Below are 21,899 nucleotides of genomic sequence, written 5' to 3' on the forward strand. Positions count from 1 at the left end.
GGGAATAACAAATGCAAATTCTCTGTTCTTTGTGAATATACACATTATGTTAGATCATAAATCTGGGACAATAAATGCAAATGTAATTTATTTGCTGCCTTTCTCTGTGAAGAAACGATATGTAAGAAAGTAATGGTGTACCAGTAAAAAATCTTACTATTTTTCATTCACTTACTCATGCACATTTGACATTAAAGTTGTTTACAAGTAGATGTACATCCAGATCCTTTCCTTCGTAAAGCAGCACAGCCAAGAACAGTCCTGCTCTCTATTTGAGTGAACATCATCACCTTTCCTTTGCCAATATTGATATCACAAATCCAAAAAATTGTTTTTCTTTAATATTTTTTGAAAATCATTTCAAATTCACTGATCCACTAAAAATTAAATATTCCTTAGGTAAAGCAGAAAGTAAACAATCAGAGGGGGAAAACAGAGTTAAAGTGGATCCATTGAAAAATTCCTGTGAATATTCATGGCATTATTTTACCACAGTTTTCATTCTTCTCTAATAGCAATGCTATTTCTCTGAAGAAATAATTTAATTCAGTAGATATGTGTTTACATCTCATTTAAGTGTTTCATCAACTCTCCATCATTCTCTCTAAGCAACTGATTCAAACACACAATGCAAGAGTCCAAAGTCCTTATACAGCTCTTTTTCATGGTGAGTTTGTCTGGAAAACTGAGAGATAAAGTTTTTCTGAAATATACCTTGGAATCATCAAAAAACTTGTGGCACAATACACCATTCTTGTGCTGTCAAGTCCCAAGGATTTTGAAAATACTCACTGCTGGGGCAATAAAATAGGGTTCTGCCCATTTCTTATAAAGAGAAAAGCCAGTCTGATTTCATTCACAACATCAGATTATGAGAGAGACTAGCCCATTTGTTTTTATAAGACCTTTTCTTTCCTAAATATAAATATTAGTTCATTACTATTTGCAGCGGGGAAAAAATGCGCCACACAGGGATGTAGACACTTAGAATCATAGAATCATAGAATGGTTGGGGTTGGAAAGGACCTGAAGATCATCTAGTTCCAACTCTCCTGCCACAGGCAGGGACACCTTCCGCCAGACCATGTCGCCCAAGACTCCACTCAACCTGGCCTTGGGAACACTGCCGGGGATGGACCATTCACAATTTCCTTGGGAAACCCATCCCAGTGCCTCACCATCCTCACCATCTTCACAGTAAAGAACTTCTTCCTTATATCTAAGCTAACTCTCGCCTGCTTAAGTTTCAATCCATTTCCCCTTTTCCTATCACCACCGTCCCTGATAAAGAGTCCTTCTCCAGCATCCTCGTAGGCCCCCTTCAGATACCGGAAGGCTGCTATGAGGTCTCCACACAGCCTTCTCTTCTCCAGGCTGAACAGCCCCAACTTTCTCAGCCTGTCTTCATACAGGAGGTGCTCCAGCCCCCTTATCATCCTTGTGGCCCTCCTCTGGACTTGCTCCAACAGTTCCGTGTCTTTCTTATGTTGGTGTCCTGGGTTCAAATACAGCAGTCATTTTTCTCCTTCTTAGTAACTGGTGCAGTGCTGTGTTTTCGACTTTAGTCTGGGAAAAGTGCTGATAACACACCGATGTTTTCAGTTCTTGCTAAGTAATGTTTACTCCGATCAAGGACTTTCTCAGTCTCATGCTCTTCCAGGGAGGAGGGGAAGCCGAGAGGAAGCAGAGACAGGACACCTGACCCAAACTAGCCAACGGGGTATTCCATATCATGGCATGTCATGCCCAGTATAGAAATCGGGGGGGAGTTACCCAGAAGGGCTAGCTCACTGCTCAGGCCGGGCTGGGTATCAGTCGGCGGGTGGTGAGCAATTGTATTCTCTTCTCTTGCTATTTCCCTTATCATTATTATTATTGGTGGTAGCAATAGTAGGACAGTTGGGAACACCAGAACTGTATACAGTACTCCAGGTGGGGTCTCACAAGAGTGGAGTAGAGGGGGGGATTCATCTCCCTTGTACTGCTGGTCATGCTCCTTTTGATGCAGCCCAGTACAGGGTTGACTTTCTGGGCTGCAAGCGCAAACTGAAGCCTGTTCGCATTCAGTTTCTCTTTGACCAACTCCCCCAAGTCTCTCTCCACAGGGCTGCTCTGAATCCAGTCTCCACCCAACCTGTAGCTGTGCCTGGGATTGCCCCAATCCAGAAGCAGGATTCTGCACTCAGTATTGTTGAACTTCATGAGGTTGGTATTGGCCTACCTCTCAAGTGTGTCAATGTCCCTCTGGATGGCATTCCTTCCCTCCAGCCTGTCGACCGTACCACACAGCTTGGTGTCATCGGTAAACTTCCTCACGGCACACTCAATCCCACCGTCCATGTCGCTGACAAAGATGCTGAACTGGATTTGTTCCAACACCAATCCCTGGGGGTCACGACTCGTTACTGGTCTCCATGTGGACATTGAACCATTGACCGCAACTCTCTGCGTACGGCCATGCCGCAAATTCTGCATCCACCCATCAGATCCATGTCTTGAGTCATAAATATGTAATTGGTATGCAGAAGACGAGACAAGGACCACTGAACTTTAAGGATGTTGTCATGCAGCCTCTTCCAGGTAAAGTTCTTACAGACAAAGGTAAATCTCATCACTGCAGTTATCAACAACTGTCCACAGCCAGAAGCTAACCACCCTGAACAGGCATGGCCAAACCAGTACCCAAGTTACAAGAGGATTTTCAGATTCAGAGAGGCTCACTGATTATATGTTCTTCAAGTATAAAAATGCTTGATAATCAGAGCACTGTGGTTCAGAAGATTTCCATTAAGTTTAGTGTGACCATACTGTTAGAAAACAGCTGTGACTTGAGATGTCTAGAGACTCAAAGTGTGCCTCAAAAAATTAGCCTAAAATTGAATTATAACTAGTTAGAATTAATGATCCACAATTAATTACGGATCTGCATAAACAAAATACAATTCCTCAGAATTCATATACTGTTAAATCAAGCCCTAATCTCTTTAGCTAGTACTCTGTGCCTATTTGCCTAACCCAATGTTCATTGTATGAGCTTTATCTTTCCTCAGATATGCTAGAATTATTACTACAAGTACAAGGAACAGTGGGTCTCCACCTGATGAAAATACATTACCATTTCAGTGACATTTCAGAGCTGGGAGAAAAGTGGCACAGAGGTGCTAAAGGAAGGAATTCTATTAGGAATTCAAAATGTGTCATCTGCTCCAATATTCTGCCTTACAAAGGTTCTCTGAAGGAGACCCGAGATGATTTTCAAAAGAGCACTAATCAGGTAGTTTTCAAAGTAATTGTCCAGGCTATTCCAGTATATGATGGAGCAGTTTACAAAACTAATTTTTAACCTCATACTCAACAAGGCAGAATCAGTGAGCCAGATTCATTCTTATGCCATAGGGATATGGAGCATGAAACAGTAGCATCTTTATTACATGCCTACATTTTTAACATCTAGACAGCCTGGACAGTGGTTAGTGCCCAACACAAGCTACCATTTTAATTGATTGAAACATTGCAAATAACACCATTAGTTGATAGAAGTTGATTTGTGGACTCAGTTCATTTGCTGCTGAAGTTTCCAGTGAGAGGTCTTAAACTGAGACCTATGGAAAGGATGTGGTAAAGCCGCGTACTTTGATCTTGAAAAATCCATGTGCTGGGGATTACTCTTCCGTGAGACTTAATTTCACAGGGTCCAGAAAGAGAACTGGTACAGCCCAGAAGCAAGCCCAGTTCTCAAAATTAAATCTGTAAGTCATACCATCAACCTACTCAGATTTAGCTATCAACTGTCTAGAGGATATATTACTGCTTCAGTGATGAGAGGAAAGGGGAAACATAATAGAAATACTTATCAGCTAAAAGCAAGTGGAAGAGAGGATTCTGCAGCCAGTTCCCAAATGGACACTTCACAGGGCTGTGCCGTGCCAGCAGTAAGTAGAAAGCCAACAGCAAAACAAGCTGGTTATGGGCCTGTAAAATTGCATAGATAATCCCACCTCTGACTTCTTCTAGAGTCTGAGTGCTTAATCATCCAAACTTTGAACTCCTAGATGTATTTGTGTGCAAAAGACACTATAAGAACTATACTACAATTGATGCCACAGCTCCTAGCTACATAATATCCAAGCTTCTCTGGGAAAACTGTCACCTCTCCACAGATCTTTTCACATGAAAAATGCCAGCCTGTGCAGCTTTTGTTGTCTAGTTTGCACATTTGCCTAAGTGCAATTTTGTGAGACTGATAGAGGAAATTAATGTCATGTCTGATTCTGTCTTCAGAAGCAGAAGTTGAGAGTAAAAATGACAAAGAGGTATGATTTGTATAACTGATTTTTTTTTTTTTTAATTTCTGTAATAAGTTCTTTCAGAACTTTGTGGATTTTCACTTTTTTAAAATAATTTTCAGCTGCTAGAGGCTGGCAATGTTCTCTTACTTTGAAGGAGCATTGGTCTTCTCTAAATAAAGCAGTTTTGATTTTATCTTTGTCTGCAGATACCTGGACTATGTCTCAGTATAAGGAAGTCCATTTTAACCAGGCTAGAACTGGACAACAAGCTAAAGTGATAGCTCTGCAGCAATCAATCCTACCAAATAAATGATTGGCATCAGTAGAAGAAATAATCATCTCATTAGAGCTGGATGAGAACCAGAGTTTTCTATTTTCTAGAAATTTCATCTATTCTGTATTTATTCAGAAAAGAGCTAAAGCCAGAAAAAGATGAAAGCTGAAAAACACCTTTATATTCAAGTTCAAATCTGGGACAAACTTACATTTCAGGTCAATAAAAATATTTTTTCTAACAAAATTTAGCCATTTTATTGATCAACTTTTAGATTGTATTTTTTATAATTAAAATCTAAAACATGTATTTCAAAATTATAAACTACACAAAAATAAAAATTCTAATTTCACTTTCTCATTAAGTAGTGTATATTCGAAACACATTTCAGTCAAAACTTTAGCAACTCCAGAAAACTTCAGACCAACTCTAATCCAACTTTCGCTGAATGTCATAGAAACTTTATTCAGAGCTTACTTCTAAACTGTTATTTCACATCAAACACAACTGAAGATAAAACGTGCTTTTTCTCAGCAAGACAATGGTAGATTGATGCTAATATTAGTTTTGATTTGAACAGATCTTGAGAAAAATATTACCACACCATTAGAGCAAGAAGACAGATCTCTGAGTAGTAGACTAGATATCAATGAGCCAACAAAGCTGGAGAATGTTTTCATCTCTTTCCACCCATTGGGGAATTTCAGAGAAACATACCTTACTGCAATATGATTGCTTATACCAAAATTTTTGAGAAGCCTAGACTACAAGTAGCAGGAGAGAATTTAAAATTAACATGCTTGAAAATTAAACCACTAGTTCAGGATAAGATAGGAAATGCATTTATCACTTCTAACACTGAGGAAAAAACATCTATTTCATTTGCATTGGCAGGAAAAAAACGTTTGGGAGATTAAAAGTTATAGTCCTAAGGTACCCAAACTCTTTAACAATAGAAATACATTTTTCCATTATATTTACCATCCACTGTTCTCCAGAAAGATGAAAAATAAACTTGTTTCTTTCCTTATTTGCTTCATCTGGCAACACATGCTTCTTCTGCAGCTGAGGAGTCTTTCCGTAAGTGTCCAGAATCTTCTTATCAGTGTCTACAAAGCCATTCTTCAGGTATTTTGATTGAGGAATGCCTTTCTTCCGGCACTCTAATATGAAATTCCATTCCTGTTTTATCCTGAAATAGGGCCAAAAAGGGTTCGCACAAGTATTTAACAAAATATAATTATGAACCTAATGTATTCACCATTAAAAAATAAAAAAAAAAAAAAAAAAAAAGACATTCCTAGAGTCATTTTTAGATTTCTAGATTTAGTATAGATTTCAGATGAGCAGGGTTTCACTTACTGACTATAAAGCAGTGACTCCCAGGGAATAACAGAAAAGTGGAGTCTGAGTACACTGTCACAGAAAACAGCATAAATGATGTCCTTTGTTTCAATAGGGTAGGAAATACATTCTCACTGAGCAAGTTCTATATATAAACAAAAATTAGTAAGAAGTTAGAAATAATCCCTTTTCCCTGACCTTTCTTGTTCAATTGTAATGATCTATTTTTATTTTTCACACTTTATCTTCCAATATCATCCTAGAGGGTGAAGGTAGAGGTCAAAGTTATGACATGCTAACTAATTTCATATTCAATTTCAGTGTAACTTTAGGCTCACCTCCAGGGCAAACTTTTACCTATATAACTTCAGGAGCAAATTCAATTTGATATAATTACGCATTGCCAAAAGCACATGCTTTAATTTAGGAAAGGTTTATTTCAGCTTAGTCAATCAAGGAACAGATTGATTAACTGAAGAATGCCTTCCTTATACCAAAATAAGACTCTGTAGAGCCTCTTGTCTCATAAATTCAATCTCACGCTTTGAATACTAGATTCTTACGGTACATAAGATTCATTTATTTGATCTCCACCTAGAAATTTTAAGATAAAGACTTGAAGAAAACTGACAGGTGAAGAAGGGCACAAAATTCAGGATAATGTGGCCCCTAGAAAAAGTGGAAAATGTCACATCCTACAAAAAGAATCGCATGCAAGCTTTCAAAGTTCAAGTAGGGAGTAACGAAACCTGTACACATATCCCCAGCTAAGAATGGGACTTTCTCTAAAATGTTAAAAGGAAATAGCACATGAAACAGTATGTCTGGTTTTAATTCACACATAAGAAATCAGTTACAAATTGAGATACGAGAAACATCTTCCAGGCTTGGTGAAAACAAGCAATTTTTGGACACTCCTAGCAAGATATGAGATAGAAACTGCAAAGAAGAGTATATTTATGGGAATATGATTGCATAGTTTAAAAGTCATATTTGACTCAACGTTATCAAAATAAATCTTTCGGGATCAAAACTGCATGACTAAATAGGAAAGGTATTATGGAGACAGCTGTAAACTGCCCGGCACAAATAATGGCACTTACTGAAACCTTAGGGTATGTTAGAGAGCATTGGAAGAAGAAAGCACAGCAACAGCAGGAGGCTTCAGCTATCAGCATACACACACCGTATTGGCAGACAATACACACTTTTGGAAACTACATATAAGTATTTGTCAGAGCAGCTAGCCTGAAAGACTACAAGAGGACTTGATTCAGTCTCAAGGAGAAGCACACTATACATGGGTCATCAGAGAACTACAGAAAGACCATTCTGTAATAATAGCTGCAATGTATTCCCATACAACGTCTTTACAGAGAGAAAATACAGAAAAACATCTACAGGTATTTCAGAAGATGAGCTACATCGAACAGTGAAGTTGTATAAAAGTGCAGCTCACTGGATAAAGTGCTGACAGACTGCATAAAGACAGCTCATCCTCAGAGTAAGTACATACTAATGAAGACACTGTAAGGATCTCTTTCTCCCCTTATTTCTAAAACATGGGGAGGGGGGAAGAGAAAATAGCATTTATGTTCAAATGAAAAAATGAGAAGACTGTATAAAAATTAAATATAAAATCACAACAGAACAAGTGAAGTTACCTACTGCAGGTATACAAATTAATAGGAAAACGATTTCCAACACATTAGAAGCAGAAAGCTTCTCTGAGAAACAGTGGGAGCAATTACTTATCAAGGTATGAAAGAAGCGATGAAAGAATAGTCCAAGAAGTTATTGAGAGCTGCAGAAAACTTACTCATCCTTGGCTTCATTTTTCATTACAGAGATCAGTATGCTCTTTACAAGTAGGCATCTGGAGGACTTTCTGATATTTACTGTCAGTAGAGGAGGCTTGAGAATTAAAAAAAAATACATATTTGAAGTAAATCTCCCATTTTCTGTCAGTGTCTAATTGTGGACTGATTTATACCACAGCAAGCTGTGACATTTTAATGAGTTAGGAAGAAAAAGACTGGACAGACAGAAAACATTTCCAACAACATTCAGCTTGGGGAGTCCTTAGAGGGGTATGGAAGCTACGACCACAGCAGAGACCATCACCAACCCACAACATCTCAAATTTTTTTTCTGAAGCGACTTGATATAACAAAGACAAAATAAAAAGGTTAGAGAAGACTCAGCTCTTTAGGCCATTTTGTGATCCTTCACAACATGTTGCATCTGATACTTCTGGTTACAGGCTGAGAGACACACAAGTACTTGACTGCACTAGGCAGCTCTACTAATGGGTATCCTCTCCAGCTATAGTCTGGAAGCACTCAGATGACAGAATTTTTCATATAAGCAGACATTAAAGTCGAAACACCCCTTTCAGATGCTTTGACACATGAGCCAATTCATTTTTTTAGTGTTGATCTTGCCAATTCAATTTGTCATTCAAACTCCAGAGACCACCAGCACAACAGAGGGAAGACAATGCAAGAGTAATAGATCCCTAGAAAAGCTAGAAAATAGTACTTTCATATACTGTAAGAAAAATACACAGGCCCAGACCACCTACTCATCTTTTTCCAAAACTCTTCTACCAGTGTGCATAGCTAATCACCTACAAAAGCTCTGTATTCCTGTGGGAGGTGGGTGGGAGGTGAAGTGGGCAGGGAGGGTGTGGGGAAAGTTCGTTGAATCCTCAAGGAAGAAGACAAAAAGATGTGAACTGTTAAATGTCACGAGCTGAAAAAGACCAAAATTCTGGCATTATTTTTTTTTTAATCTTCAAAATAATCCTAGCTTTACTTACCACTGATGTACTGTTGTTTCTCACATCCTTCTCCAGTCCTCCACACACAGCTTTTCTGTCCCTCTATGAAGCTTAATTCTGCATTACAGCCCTCTCATTTCCATAGAATTCTTTGATTTTTCTACTAAAGCAATAAAGATTTTATCTCAGTGCATAATTCAATGCACTAAAAAAGCTTGCCCCCAAGATGCTTTTCTTGTATTCATTGCTCTTCATTCATGCACGCAAGATGACTGACTCATTCCCCACAGTATAAATTCTAAGGATGTTAGAAACCTAACAAACAGAAAGAGGAGGTCAAAAAGTCTAGCTCTTGATAAAAAGTAAGGCACTGAACTGTTCTACTACCTTCTGTCATGTAGACCCCAGGAGCTCAAGAGCAGAGGGCTCAGATCTAATTTTTTAGTCTCTCACAAGGGATATAGAAATTAGCAAGAAGGGACCTACATTAAAGATGAAATAATAAACTGCCCTCTGACACTTCACTGATAACACATACAAAACACACATCTCAGGAGGTCATGTTACATTGTTAGCCAAATAACACAAAACGCGCATAACAAAAACTGCAGATAACCAAATCAGTCAGTGAAATATTGACCTCAGAAGAAAGACAGGTGTTAAAAATTAAAACTGTTTAGGAATTCAACATGGATATCATGCACTGATTTGGAAGTCTTGTGTAAAATTTACTCATATATGTCCTGGGTTCAACTATAGCAGTCATTTTTCTCCTTCTTAGTAGCTGGCTTAGTGCTGTGTTTTTAACTTTCAACCTGGGAACAACGCTGATAACACCGATGTTTTCAGTTGTTGCTAGGCAATGTTTACTCTGACCAAGGACTTTCTCAGTCTCATGCTCTTCCAGGAAGGAGGAGAAGCCGGGAGGAAGCAGAGACAGGACACCTGACCCAAACTAGCTGTCGTGGTTTGAGCCCAGCCGGTAACTCAGAACCACACAGCTGCTCGCTCACTCCCCCCCTTCTTCCTCCCCCCGCTCCCGGAGGAATGGGGAGGAGAATCGGAAGAATGTAACTCCCATGGGTTGAGAGAAGAGCAGTCCCGCAACTAAGGTATAATACAAACCACAACTGCTACCACCAATGATAATAATGATTAGTGAAATAACAAGGGGAGAGGATACAATTGCTCACCACCCACCGACCGATACCCAGCCCGACCCGAGCAGTGATCTGGGCCTTCCGGGTAACACTCCCCGGTTTCTATACTGGGCATGATGTGCTGTGGTATGGAATACCCCTTTGGCCAGTTTGGGTCAGGTGTCCTGTCTCTGATTCCTCTCGGCTTCCCCTCCTCCCTGGCAAAGCATGAGACTGAGAAAGTCCTTGGTTGGAATAAACATTACTTAGCAACAACTAAAAACATCGGTGTTATCAGCGTTGTTCCCAGGCTGAAAGTTAAAAAACACAGCACTGCGCCAGCTACTAAGAAGGAGAAAAATGACTGCTATAGCTGAACCCAGGACACTAGCCAAAGGGGTATTCCATGCCATGGCATGTCATGCCCAGTATATAAACTGGGGGGAGTTACCCGGAAGGTCCAGATCACTGCTCGGGTCAGGGTGGGTATCAGTTGGTGGGTGGTGAGCAATTGTATCCTCTCCCCTTGTTATTTCCCTTATCATTAATATTATTGGTGGTAGCAGTAGTGGTTTTGTATTATGCCTTAGTTACTGGACTGCTCTTATCTCAACCCGTGGGAGTTACATTCTTCTGATTCTCCTCCCCATCCCTCCGGGAGCGGGGGGAGAAAGAAAGGGGGGAGTGAGCGAGCGGCTGCGTGGTTCCAAGTTACTGGCTGGGCTCGAACCACAACAATATATTAGATGATAGCAGCATGCTCTGTTTAGCTTTAAAAGAAAGCTTATGGTCATGAGGCTAAGTACTATGTAAAACACATTTTGAACAGATGAAAAGTGAATTAATAATCAAGCAATAAAAATGCGTAATTTTATACAGTGCATCTCAGAATGAAAATAAGGTATATCCCAAGGGCAGAGGTCCTAACAATTTACAGCACGAGCCTTCCTGGCCTGGAGGTGCAGCTTAGATCAAGCCAGTATGTTATCATTAAGCAAAGATTGCAAAGCTGTAATTTGCAGGTTAGAATTGAGATCATGCCAAAGGGATCAATTCAGCCCTGTCATTGTCAAAAAATTGAGATGAAGGTACTTTTAAACATCTTTATGAAAATGAACACCATTTTCAGTCTTCCTTTGGTGACAACCTTCAAATAAAATAGAATTACCACCACATTTGTCATATCTAGAGGCTATTGCATGAATTTTCAGTAAAGATACAAAAGGCACCCAAAATAATATGGCAAACAGGAAAAAAAAAATGTCCACACAAATAAAATCAGCCTTTAAATATGTTAATATACTTTCAGAGAAATTAAATTTCTGGTCTTAGCACTTTAAAGGCTCCTGATATTCCAAGAACACATTTTCACATATGACAAACGAGTTGGTTACAAGATCACAGCCCTCCTGAAGTTTATGTCTTTTTATTACTATTCATCAATAAAATATTTAGTCTTCCTCTAGAGACTGATCAAAAAGTTGCAGTTAGATTAAAGAAACAACTACCATTTTCAATATTCAGAAAGTGGGTATTAGTCAAGTCAAGGTTAATTATGGGGGAATATGAACAGAAAAGAAAAATAAAATCTGGACATAGGAGCCAGGTGAGATCTAAGGTTCCAGTACTTTACTTCAATCATGCGAATAAACCGACTAATTTTAAAAAGGTTGATTTCATGCTGCCAATGTTTGTCAAAAAAAGTTACGGTTCATACCTTTATATCTGCAACACAAAAACACACTTCTTACCAAAGCAGACTGTAAACGGTATAGAAGAAAGGTTAATTCTGGCAAGACATTTCCCAATAGATTGCTGTTTTTCAGTAAGCTTTCAGGACAATACACCATGCAGGTCATTCACATGGGCCAGGGCAATCCCAAGCAAAACTACAGATTGGGCAGAGAATGGATTCAGAGCAGCCCTGATGAGAAGGATTTGGGGGTGCTCGCTGACAAGCTCAACATGAGCCGGCAGTGTGTGCTCGCAGCCCAGAAAGCCAACTGTGTTCTTGGATGTATCAAGAGAAGTGTGGCCAACAGGTCAAGGGAGGTGATTCTCCTCCTTTACTCTGCTCTGGTGAGACTCCACCTGGAATGCTGCATTCAGCTCTGGGGCCCCCAGCACAAAAGGGGTGTGGACCTGCTCAAGCAAGTCCAGAGGAGGGCCATGAAGATGGTCAGAGGGCATGCAACACCTATCTTGTGAAGCACCTCTCCTATAAAGACAAGCTGAGAGAGTTGAGATTGTTCAGGCTGGAGAAGAGAAGACTCTGCAGAGACCTTAGAGCAGTTTCCAATAGCTAAATAAGGCCTACAAGAAATCTGGAGAGGGACTTTTACAAGAGCATATAGTGATAGGACAAGGGGGAATGGCTTTAAACTGACAGAGGGTAGACTTAGATTTGATACTAGGAAGGAATTCTTTATTGTGACAGTAGTGAAGCACTGGAACAAGTTGCCGAGGGAGGTTGTGGCTGCCCCAGCCTTGTCAGTGTTCAAGGCAAGGTTGGACAGGGTTTTGAGCAACCTGGTGTAGAAGAAGGTGTCCCCGCCTATGGCAGGGAAATTGGAACTGGATGAGCTTTAGGGTTCCTTCCAACCCAAACCATTCTACAAGCCTATGATTTTATATGAAACAGGATCAGCATGGAAATAGAATATTCAATATTTCCATTTTGATTAATGCTAAACTTGTCTTCAGGTAATCATTCCTCAAACACAACTTCATTGTTCTCGAGGAAAAGCTACGCTGCTTTGGTAAAGAAAGGAAGCTTCATTAGACGACACTGTTTCCTCTAAATCAGGATGGACAAAATAGCCAGGACACTGCATGGTGACACTAGATTAGTACTCTTGATTAGAATCACTAGCCACACAGGATCATTACATGTTCTTACATAATTTTTGTAAGAGCATGACAGTTAAACTGGAGCTCATCCCAGACTAATATTACTGATGGATGAGTAATATATTCTTCAAATTCAATTGGATTGATTTAATTTCAGTCCCTTTGCCATGCTCTTCCATGGATTTTAAAGAACTGTGACTCAACAGCAGCTTTTATCTTCAAACCTGTTTGCATGCAATACATTAAATACAAGGTCTGTATGCACAAGTGCCTAAGAACAAACGTAAATAACTCAAGTGGTTATTCGTGCTGCAGATCTATTCCCAGCTTGTTGCCTATAATTTGTGTTTGGGGCTAAGGACTCTGCAATTTGAGTTTTAGTCTTGTTTAGAAAAATTTCTGAATTGGATATTGAGCAGGAGAATAAAGATAAACATCACAAAATCTTAGTTCAGGTACAAATAGAGTTACAACACTGAAGTTTGACAGAAAGATAGAGACAAATCTATTTTATTAAAGAAACACATAACCTCTCAGGGAAAAAAGTCACTGTCTGCGTGTAGAGTGAAAGTTTTCATTTGACTTGTAACATTCAGGAAGTGTAAGCAAAGAAAAGTAACGCATGCACATTTAGCTAACCAGACCTTGAGAGAAAAATTCTGGAGAAGAGATACACTGGAAGAGGTAGTTGAACAAACTGTTATCTTTGCTGCATTTTTGGTTGATGGACAAGCGAGGCTCTGCCATTTCACAGCAAAGATTTAGACTGCTAATCTGGGCAAACACCTCTGGCAGTTCCTCACTTGAATGCTTAATTTGTCAGCCATCAGTTTTTACTTTACCTGCTTTTCACTTTCATTCCCTTTCGAAAAAAATATAGTAGAAAGGAAAATTTATGAGGAAAGCCATCATACCACATCAAGTTAGTCTGACATCATTCCAGATTTCAGGGTGCCATAGGAATTTGCTCACCACTACCAGAATCTAGAAGATTAAATATAAAACAGTGATATAGACACAAATTTCTTTCCAGAATATATAACCATCTAGGTAACCACAGAACAATGTATATTTTTTGTAACAGTCCATGTTTTATATCCTGTGGGAGACTTAGAATGGGCTTGTCCGATGTAATTAAGGAGATAATGCAAAATGAAATTTCTCTTGCACAACACTATACTGCGTCTTTCTGTTATATACTCAGTTGCTGGTTTATATATGTCCCTCAGAAGTAGGGGTTCCTTAAACTATTGTACTTCCAGAGTCCCACAAACCCAAAGGGGAAACAGGACTCCACCCAAAGTGATCTGATACCCATATCTCACAGAGACAGATATGAACCTCTCAGAATAATCTCATTCTCCAGAATCAGCCTTCATTGACCACCTGCTTAAACATTCGCACTAGATCTAAATTCTTAAAAACTTTACAAGATTTTACCATTAATGCACAGTTCAAGCTTTGTAATTATTTGTAAGGGCTGCACATTAGAAAATCTTCAGTCAAAAAAGAGAAAAACTTTATATGTGATTGCTTACTGACCCTGCACTAACTAAATCACCTTGCCCCAAGATGAGCAAACTTCCCTGGAGGTTAACTGGGAGTTTTTCCTCAAATAATAAATACTACATTTCAGTACATGTTATCAGGTCATTTTACATAGCAATACGGCTGATAATGACCTCATCACAATCTCAAGGACATTAGTGAACTGTAATTTCTTTGAGGAAAGCTGGATTTTGTTTGTTTGGGGTTTGGGTTTTTTTAAGAAAAGAAAAGCAGCCTCAGCAAGACAGATTCCAAACTCATCTGTTATATAAGTATATTTGCAGAGAAACTCTATTAATTTGAGCCCTACTTGGGAATTCACTCCGACTACTGGCAAAGATAAATATCTAGACTGTTAAATGCTAGAATGCAGACCTCAGTTCAGGAAACTTCCTTATTTGCATGTCTTCTTGGAATTATTATTTTGCGTCACAAAATCCATTCCAAAACAGTTTCTTACTAGCACTGATTTCAGTGGACCTATCTAACTGTGGTAAAATTTTAATCTTTGAATAGAATACCAGAATTTGATCATGGAACTTCCTAAAATAATGAAATGTATTTCTACAGGGAAACATTATTCCTATTAAGCATTTAATTACAATTACAATTTTATCTATCCTTTTGTGATAACAACAAGCAAAATCTCATCTTATTTTTGGCCTAACTTTTGGGAGCACTGAAAAATATCCAAGAAATAACTTGTGACTTGACCTTTAGGACCTAAAGGCCAGGGGTCACTAAGCACCTCATAAAACAAAGAGAATTTTTCCTCTAACTGAATTTTGCATTTTCTTACCAATATTTTTATGACTTTGACCATTATTCTGCCAGCTTTTTCCATTCTATTAGGCCAGCATTATAAGAATGAACCTGAACTTTCCCATTCATTTCAGTGGGTGAAATACTGATCACTCACATTCAGGAAACAAAGTCTGATGTGTTCTCTCCCTTTTTCCAGGAGCAGTAAAAGAAATAAGACTATTTGGAAAGCAGTTTGATTGCATGAAGATGTACAAGACAAAGTACTGTATGCAAATTGCAAGCTAAAAAAAGAAAATAAATTCCTTTGCGAATGCTGAAAATGTACTTGGAACTTTTTTTTCTCTGCATCATATCCCAAATTCCCCATCTCCAGTTGACACAGGAAAATAACAGAGTTACTATGAACCTCATTAGTAGGAAAAAGAGGAGGTCAAGCTCCACTTTTTCAGCTGGAGGAGTGACTACAGACAAATAATCACAGTCAGAAATGGCACAGAGATTGTACTGTTTTTACGGAAAACTCAAGTCACAGTAAGAAATGACACTTAACATATGCTACTGACAACAAACATGGGAGCTGGAATTATCTACCTCAGAGTGCATAAGGTTACCCTCTTTCTTTCTTTCTTTCATACAGAAGTTCCAATGCCTGGCATTTCTAGTTTGCTTTTGCACTAGTGAACTCAGAAGTTATCTTCTGCACCCCAGAAAACCAAAACAAAACATGTCAGGGGAATGTTGATGTTCAGATCCGCACTGGGACTGACCTCCTAGCAGTTCTGAAGATGACCAGTGTGTGCCGTTAGAAACTACAGGTGTGGTTTCCTAGTCATAATATTCTTTTTATGAAGAAGGCTGCACTGGCACCCCAAGAGCCAGACATAGACAGCAGTAGCGAGTTGTGTGCTTTATCTGCATTAGAACTGGGCAAAGCCATTCTTAATGTAGCATCTGTGACAAAATAAGATTTGATCAAGTTTCAGCCCATATCCATTCACTTTTTTTTCCACCATAAAAGAAAGATTCACAACATCAAACTTTTTCTATCCCTCAGCTCATACCGAAAAGAAAGCTTATCCTTTAATCTGAAGGACAAGCTTAACTTTCCTTTGTTTTTAATGCAGGCTTTGGAGTAGAGATAGAAGAACCAAGACTGCAGCTATGGATGTTTTGAAAATAAAGGTCCGCAGAAAGGGCATTCAGTCTTGTATTACCCTGGTCTTCTCTTAGCGCAGCTGCTTGTTGTCAGCGTAGCTGCACTGGCAGTAAGAATCAAGGAGTGGATGTCTCCTGAGACAGCCAAAACACCACACAAAGGTTCAAAACACAATGATGCTTTTAAACAAGGGCACTGTTTAACCCTGTGCATTTTATTTTTAAAGCAGGAAGGTCTTTTTATTACTTTGTTCTCAGAGGGGAAAAATGATATGCCATGTTTCCAACATTGCCAACACAGTATAATATTTCACTGTCTCTAATGGGAACGAATATAAAGCAACCAAAATATTGCTTAAAAAAACCATAAATTAAATATAACAAAAACAATAACATGATTAGTGGATGTAAGCATTACAATCAAGGCTTTTTTTAATATTTTAACAAGAAAGAAAATCCTATGATAATTGTTTTATTCTATCCTCTCTTTCCTATTCAGAAGCAATTGTATATGCCCATTTATTTAATTCCTTTTGTTTCTCCTGTCAACTCAACAAAAAGACTTAAAGTGTTTCTTAGAATTAAATTTTATGAGCATGTTTTCATGAATTCTATAATAGCCATACTTTTATATAGCATATAAGCAATAAAAATGTACAAAATGTGTTATTTTTTTCTCCAAATTAAGTCTACACAGTAGGCAATAAAATACACTGTTAGTAAATCACAGTCTATATAAGAAAGAGCAGGGACTCCAATGAAATAGAAGCACAATTTGTGCTGCATTTTTCTTACAATCATCTGAGGAAAGGAGGTGTGAAATCATTGAAATCAAACCCAAAAATATAAGATTTGTATCATCTGATAATGTTTAGCATATGCCACTGTTAGTGGATAATAATAATGGATTCAGTTAAAATAAATGGCAGGAAAGTTGGCTTACTTCTCCAACGAGCTTTTTTCTAATCTTTCCTTCTCTTTTCTCTGACGTTCCTTGTTCTTCTTAACTCGAGTTTCCCACAGTCCTCTTATGAGAGAAAAGTCAAATATTATCACCTGATGCCCCATACTGTTGACATTAAGCTTCTCCTGCAAGAACAAGCCATCATGAACACTTTAGGAAAGAAATAATAGAAAAATAAGGAACCAAATAATCACATTTCATTAAAATTATCTGGGAAAAAAAGCAAAGTCATAAGAAATATTAACATAGTATTCTTTCCATCTTACCTAATTTGTCTGGGGTTTTGTGCTGTCAGTAATCAATGTAGTATGCAATTGACTTCTATATAAAACCTATGGCAACTGCTAAATGTTGATTTTTTTTGTATTTATTGCAATTTTCCCTTTCCAAAATAAAGACACAGTTGAAAAGAAATGTTAATTTGATTGACACTGATGAAAATAACTTTAAAGACTGTATTTTTACGTTTATGTAACTAATTTTATGTAACTAATTTATGTAACTAATATTAAAAGAGAGCTCATACAGATATTATTCATTGTAAAACATGCAAAAGCACTTCATCTTGGGTTCTCATGTATTGATTGTTATGCAGCCAACCTATCCTGTTCCAGTGGAATCTGGGAATTTCCAGTAGGTGCTTCTCTGTGAAAGGCATTGAAAGACCAGCCAGTAACATACAATGAAAACTTACCTAAGACAGAGATAAGGTGAAGGATTGTGAACACATGGTCCCCATTTATTACTATAAGTAGAATTACCTTCCAACAATCAAAGGCTTGGTATCCATGTATTAGGTCCTGTGCAGTTAAAGACTGAGCTGAACTGGATCCTAACTTGACAAGCTTTCCATCTTTAGTTAAAACCACAGAAACTTCTTGCAGGAACCTTGCCCCTGCTGAAGTCCATAACAGCTCTCATTCCCTTTAGCAGGTGTGGTGCTTGAGCTTGGCCCAATATGAATGCAACCTATTTTTTACTCAAGGAAGAAACCACGCTGTATTATCTTTAACAACCACAAGAGATTGAGACCCCAGATTTGCATCTTGTGAAGCACAACATGACTGGCAACATGGTGTTCCTTCCTAAACGGTAGCACTGGTTCAATATCAACAGCCGAAATAAATCTCCTACTAAATCACTAACACAAGTACAGATACAAATCTTAATAAAACAGGTAAAACTGTACTCTCTTGCTTGGAGTCACTGGTGAGGGTACAATCATCACAATTCACTGGTTTTCATGAAATGCAACTAGATTTTCTGCAGAGGACTTCTGTCTTGCTTAGCTTTTTATAAAATGGTTTGCTGAACCACTGCAAACAAGTCTTACAAAACAGAAGTTTGAAGCCTTTAAAAATAATTTTTTCTACCAAGATAAAAGCAGAGAAAAACAAAATCAGATATTTGCTTGAGGTTTCACTAGATACCACATTTATTATACCATTCATAAGCTCAAGAAAAAAAAAAAATAAAGGAAAGAAGAAAACCCCAGTGGACCATTTACTATCATTTAAAAAGCAATTTTCCCCTTTCTTTACTGGGTATTTTCAAGCTTATATTTATTACTTTTTCCTCAGACCTTACTGTGATGATTTTTTCCATCACCCTTCTGATGATTTTTTTCTTCACCTTACTGTGATGATTTTTTCTACATCCTTCAGCTGGGGCTGTTATCTGTCCTTCTGTTATAATACTGAGAAGGAAGGAGAAATTATTTCCTCTCTGCGTTTTTCCCTTTGCAACTTCATTACTGTCCCTTTTATCTTTCACTCCCTTTCACCTATGTATCTGTAACACGTGATGCATAAAGGAATAATTTCTTCTGAGCCAGCAAAACACCCTCATGTCCTCTGGGAAATGCACAGCGTAGACTAAAATGATTATGCGTAGGTACACCAAGAGGAAAGCTTACCTGTCCACTTTATTTGTCATCTTAAAAAGAAACACCCTTACAAATACCCTAAAGTACTGGCACAGAGACTGGTCAGAGACATTTTTCTATGACATGGTCTTCTGTATCTTACAATGTTTACATAAATTGCTATCTTAGCTGTTCATAAAGCTGCTTCTATTGATTGTTTATCTTTACGAACACTAACGATGAGGCAAAAACATTTCCAACCCTATCTGGAATCAACTGCTGACAACAGCTGAGTCAAAACCCCATTAATAGCAGTGTAATGAGAATGGTGACCTTATTCTCAGTGGAAAGGCTTATCTATAATCAGCTGCACCTTTCTAAAACATATTCACTAAGAAACTGTTTGCTCCATAAAATAAAACATTTTCCTCTGCCGCCCAAATCAAGAAACATAGTGACAAGGACTTCCCCCTCACAGTAGCTGCAGACCAGCATTCACTCAGCAGGATCTAATTCATTTTAATGAACTGATTCATAGCAGTGTATTTTGGTAGAAGGGCTATTGCAGGAGCTGAATTGCTACGAAATGGTGAAGTGGCAGCTGGACACTTGACCTCTAGATGGAACTAGATGGCCTTAATCAATGCAAAGTCTGAATAAACTGTGAAAGTACTCTATATCCTTGACTTGTTCCCCACCTCCCTGTCTCCCAGGTTAAGTCATCTGTTCTTTATTGAGACACTGATTTATTAGACACTCAGGTCAGATAAGTTCACACAGTTTTTATCCACGTATTGAATTAGGCTTCAATACATTAGTTGTTTTTTATTATAATAGTAAAGCCAAGCAGAGGAAGAGTGTGGAGGCAAGTGAGAGGTGTCCATCATAACTCCTCAGGACTAATCTTTTCAGAAACAGCAGAGCCACAAATCCTGATCAGATCACAGGGTGGCTAAGGCTTTAGAAATATTCGTCAGGACAAAGGTGAAACTTTGTTGCTATCTATAACTCCTCCAAGGGCTGCTGTTTTCTCTATTCCCTAGTTCAAAAAATGGACATGAAATATCAAGCATGATGCCACGATGTGTATTTCCCAGAGTTCAGACACCACCATTTTCTTGATGATGAGATGTTGCCCAGAAAAGAGAGCCTGGCAAGCAGCCAGAAACTATACTTATCTTAAATGTAGATTCTTCAGGGTGCTTACTCATGCATGGCGAGAATTTGTGGCAGAAGAAGCAACTAGCAATAATAATTCCCATTTCTAGAAATACATAGATCTGTACCTGTTCAAGTTGACAAAAAACAGTTGTTTCCTTCCAATCATCAGGTTAGGTCTGCATAAGAAAACCCAGAGCTATCATCTATTAGTCACAGGTGGGAAGGTACATTTGGGTAGAAAAATGCCTCATTCTAGACTGCTTTCTAACTTCTTCCCTTCAGCTGGCATTCTACACCGTTTTCCCCCTCCCATACTTCGGCTCTTCACAGGTAGTCATTATTAGCATTTTACTCATTGCCAGAAATCACAGAAACAGAGAAGTTGAAAAGGGCCTCTGGAGGTCACCTAGTCCAACTGTCCTGCTCAAAGCAGTCACATGGTTATTTACCCAAATCTATACATACTTCAGCCCCCTTCCTCTTCCAATTTCCCCCTTCTTTTGTAATTCAGCATTGCTCCTTTCACACCCTATACTTTCACATGTTTATCAAGGACAAGCTTTGGTCATAATTGCGAGGATTATCCAACCCACCAATATGGCTGTAATTAAAAAACAAAAACCATACTCACATTACTTCTCACCCAAGAAACAGGCAACCTTGCTTTCATTATGGTCAAGTCCAAAAGCAACCATCGGCTGTATGTGCAACACCCTACTTCATCACTGCACTGAGTTTGCAGCTTAATGCCGTCTTCTTTGAGTAACATCTATGTCTAAATTATGCTGTAGATCATCAGCACACCTTTCTTAGGTGATGTATAGCTATAACATTCATTCAGTTTTATGAGTTATTAGTGAGATAGATCACAAAAGCAAGGCTCTTCGGTAATGTATGATAATGAAAGCACAGTGTTTTCCAGAGGAAAAGGGATTTGGGAACGTAAAGAGAAGGCAAAAAGGTCATTTACAAGAGAATCACTTATGGAGAAAATAGTTCTCTGTGTGTATCTACGGAAGCAAATAATCTTATCCCTAGCCATGTACACTTCCTAAGAAGTAATCTACAAGGTCTTTATCAATATCCTTAAAACGCGACATACTGGGAAGTCAGTCTGATTTCTTATCTTACTCAGAATGGTGAGCTCAGAAAAAAAGCTGTCCATTCCAAATACATTTCTTTTTTTTTAATGATTGCAAGACTTTGCCTTCATAAGCAGCTACACATTACATTCAAGGAAATATTTTAAACTAATTAATTTCAAAATTAAAAGAGATCATTCTTGGTAATAAGCATTTGCACTATTTGGCAAATTGATGGTAGAGTTTCTAACCAGAGAAACCTGTAGTAAGGGCAGAGGAAAGTAGTTTCCCTTTGCTTCACTCCTTCCTTTTCTTCATATTTTTCTGAAGAAGGGGGAGAAGAAAAAAACAACACTTATCTTTGGAAAAAAGAAAAAAAATCCTTTTGAACACAGTGGCCTTTGCAACATCATTTCTTTCTCAACTAGCAGGGTAGGTCATCTGCAACTTTGTCCCAGTTTTCATCAGTAAAAGACTCACAAGAACCCTTACAATTAGCATTTTCCCTCTCTACATTCTAAACCATAAATTCATATTTCTCCCCTGGGGCTCTACCTTCAGTCCCAGACACTGTGACCTACAAACTTTTCTCAAATTCACCATCCTAGAGCCCTGTGACTTCAAAAAGCACCTTACCAAGCCCCTCTCCTCAGCAGCTCACTCAGCCTTACAGTACTGCAGG

General features: G+C 38.4%; 1 protein-coding gene across 1 annotated transcript in view; it reads right to left on the reverse strand.

Moving 5' to 3' along the window:
- Window positions 1–17,214, reverse strand: part of LRRC2 (leucine rich repeat containing 2) — a 55,720-nt gene extending 38,506 nt beyond the window's left edge. Inside the window, exons 1-2 of the mRNA XM_030469766.1 lie at window positions 17,090–17,214; window positions 5,545–5,755 (exon numbers count right to left, since the gene is read on the reverse strand). Of these exons, the coding sequence (XP_030325626.1) occupies window positions 5,545–5,755; window positions 17,090–17,214 (336 nt within the window). The remainder of the gene's footprint in view (window positions 1–5,544; window positions 5,756–17,089) is intronic.
- Window positions 17,215–21,899: the final 4,685 nt, after the last annotated feature.

Source organism: Strigops habroptila, chromosome Z, assembly GCF_004027225.2.
Source record: "Strigops habroptila isolate Jane chromosome Z, bStrHab1.2.pri, whole genome shotgun sequence".
NCBI classification, from domain to species: domain Eukaryota; kingdom Metazoa; phylum Chordata; class Aves; order Psittaciformes; family Psittacidae; genus Strigops; species Strigops habroptila.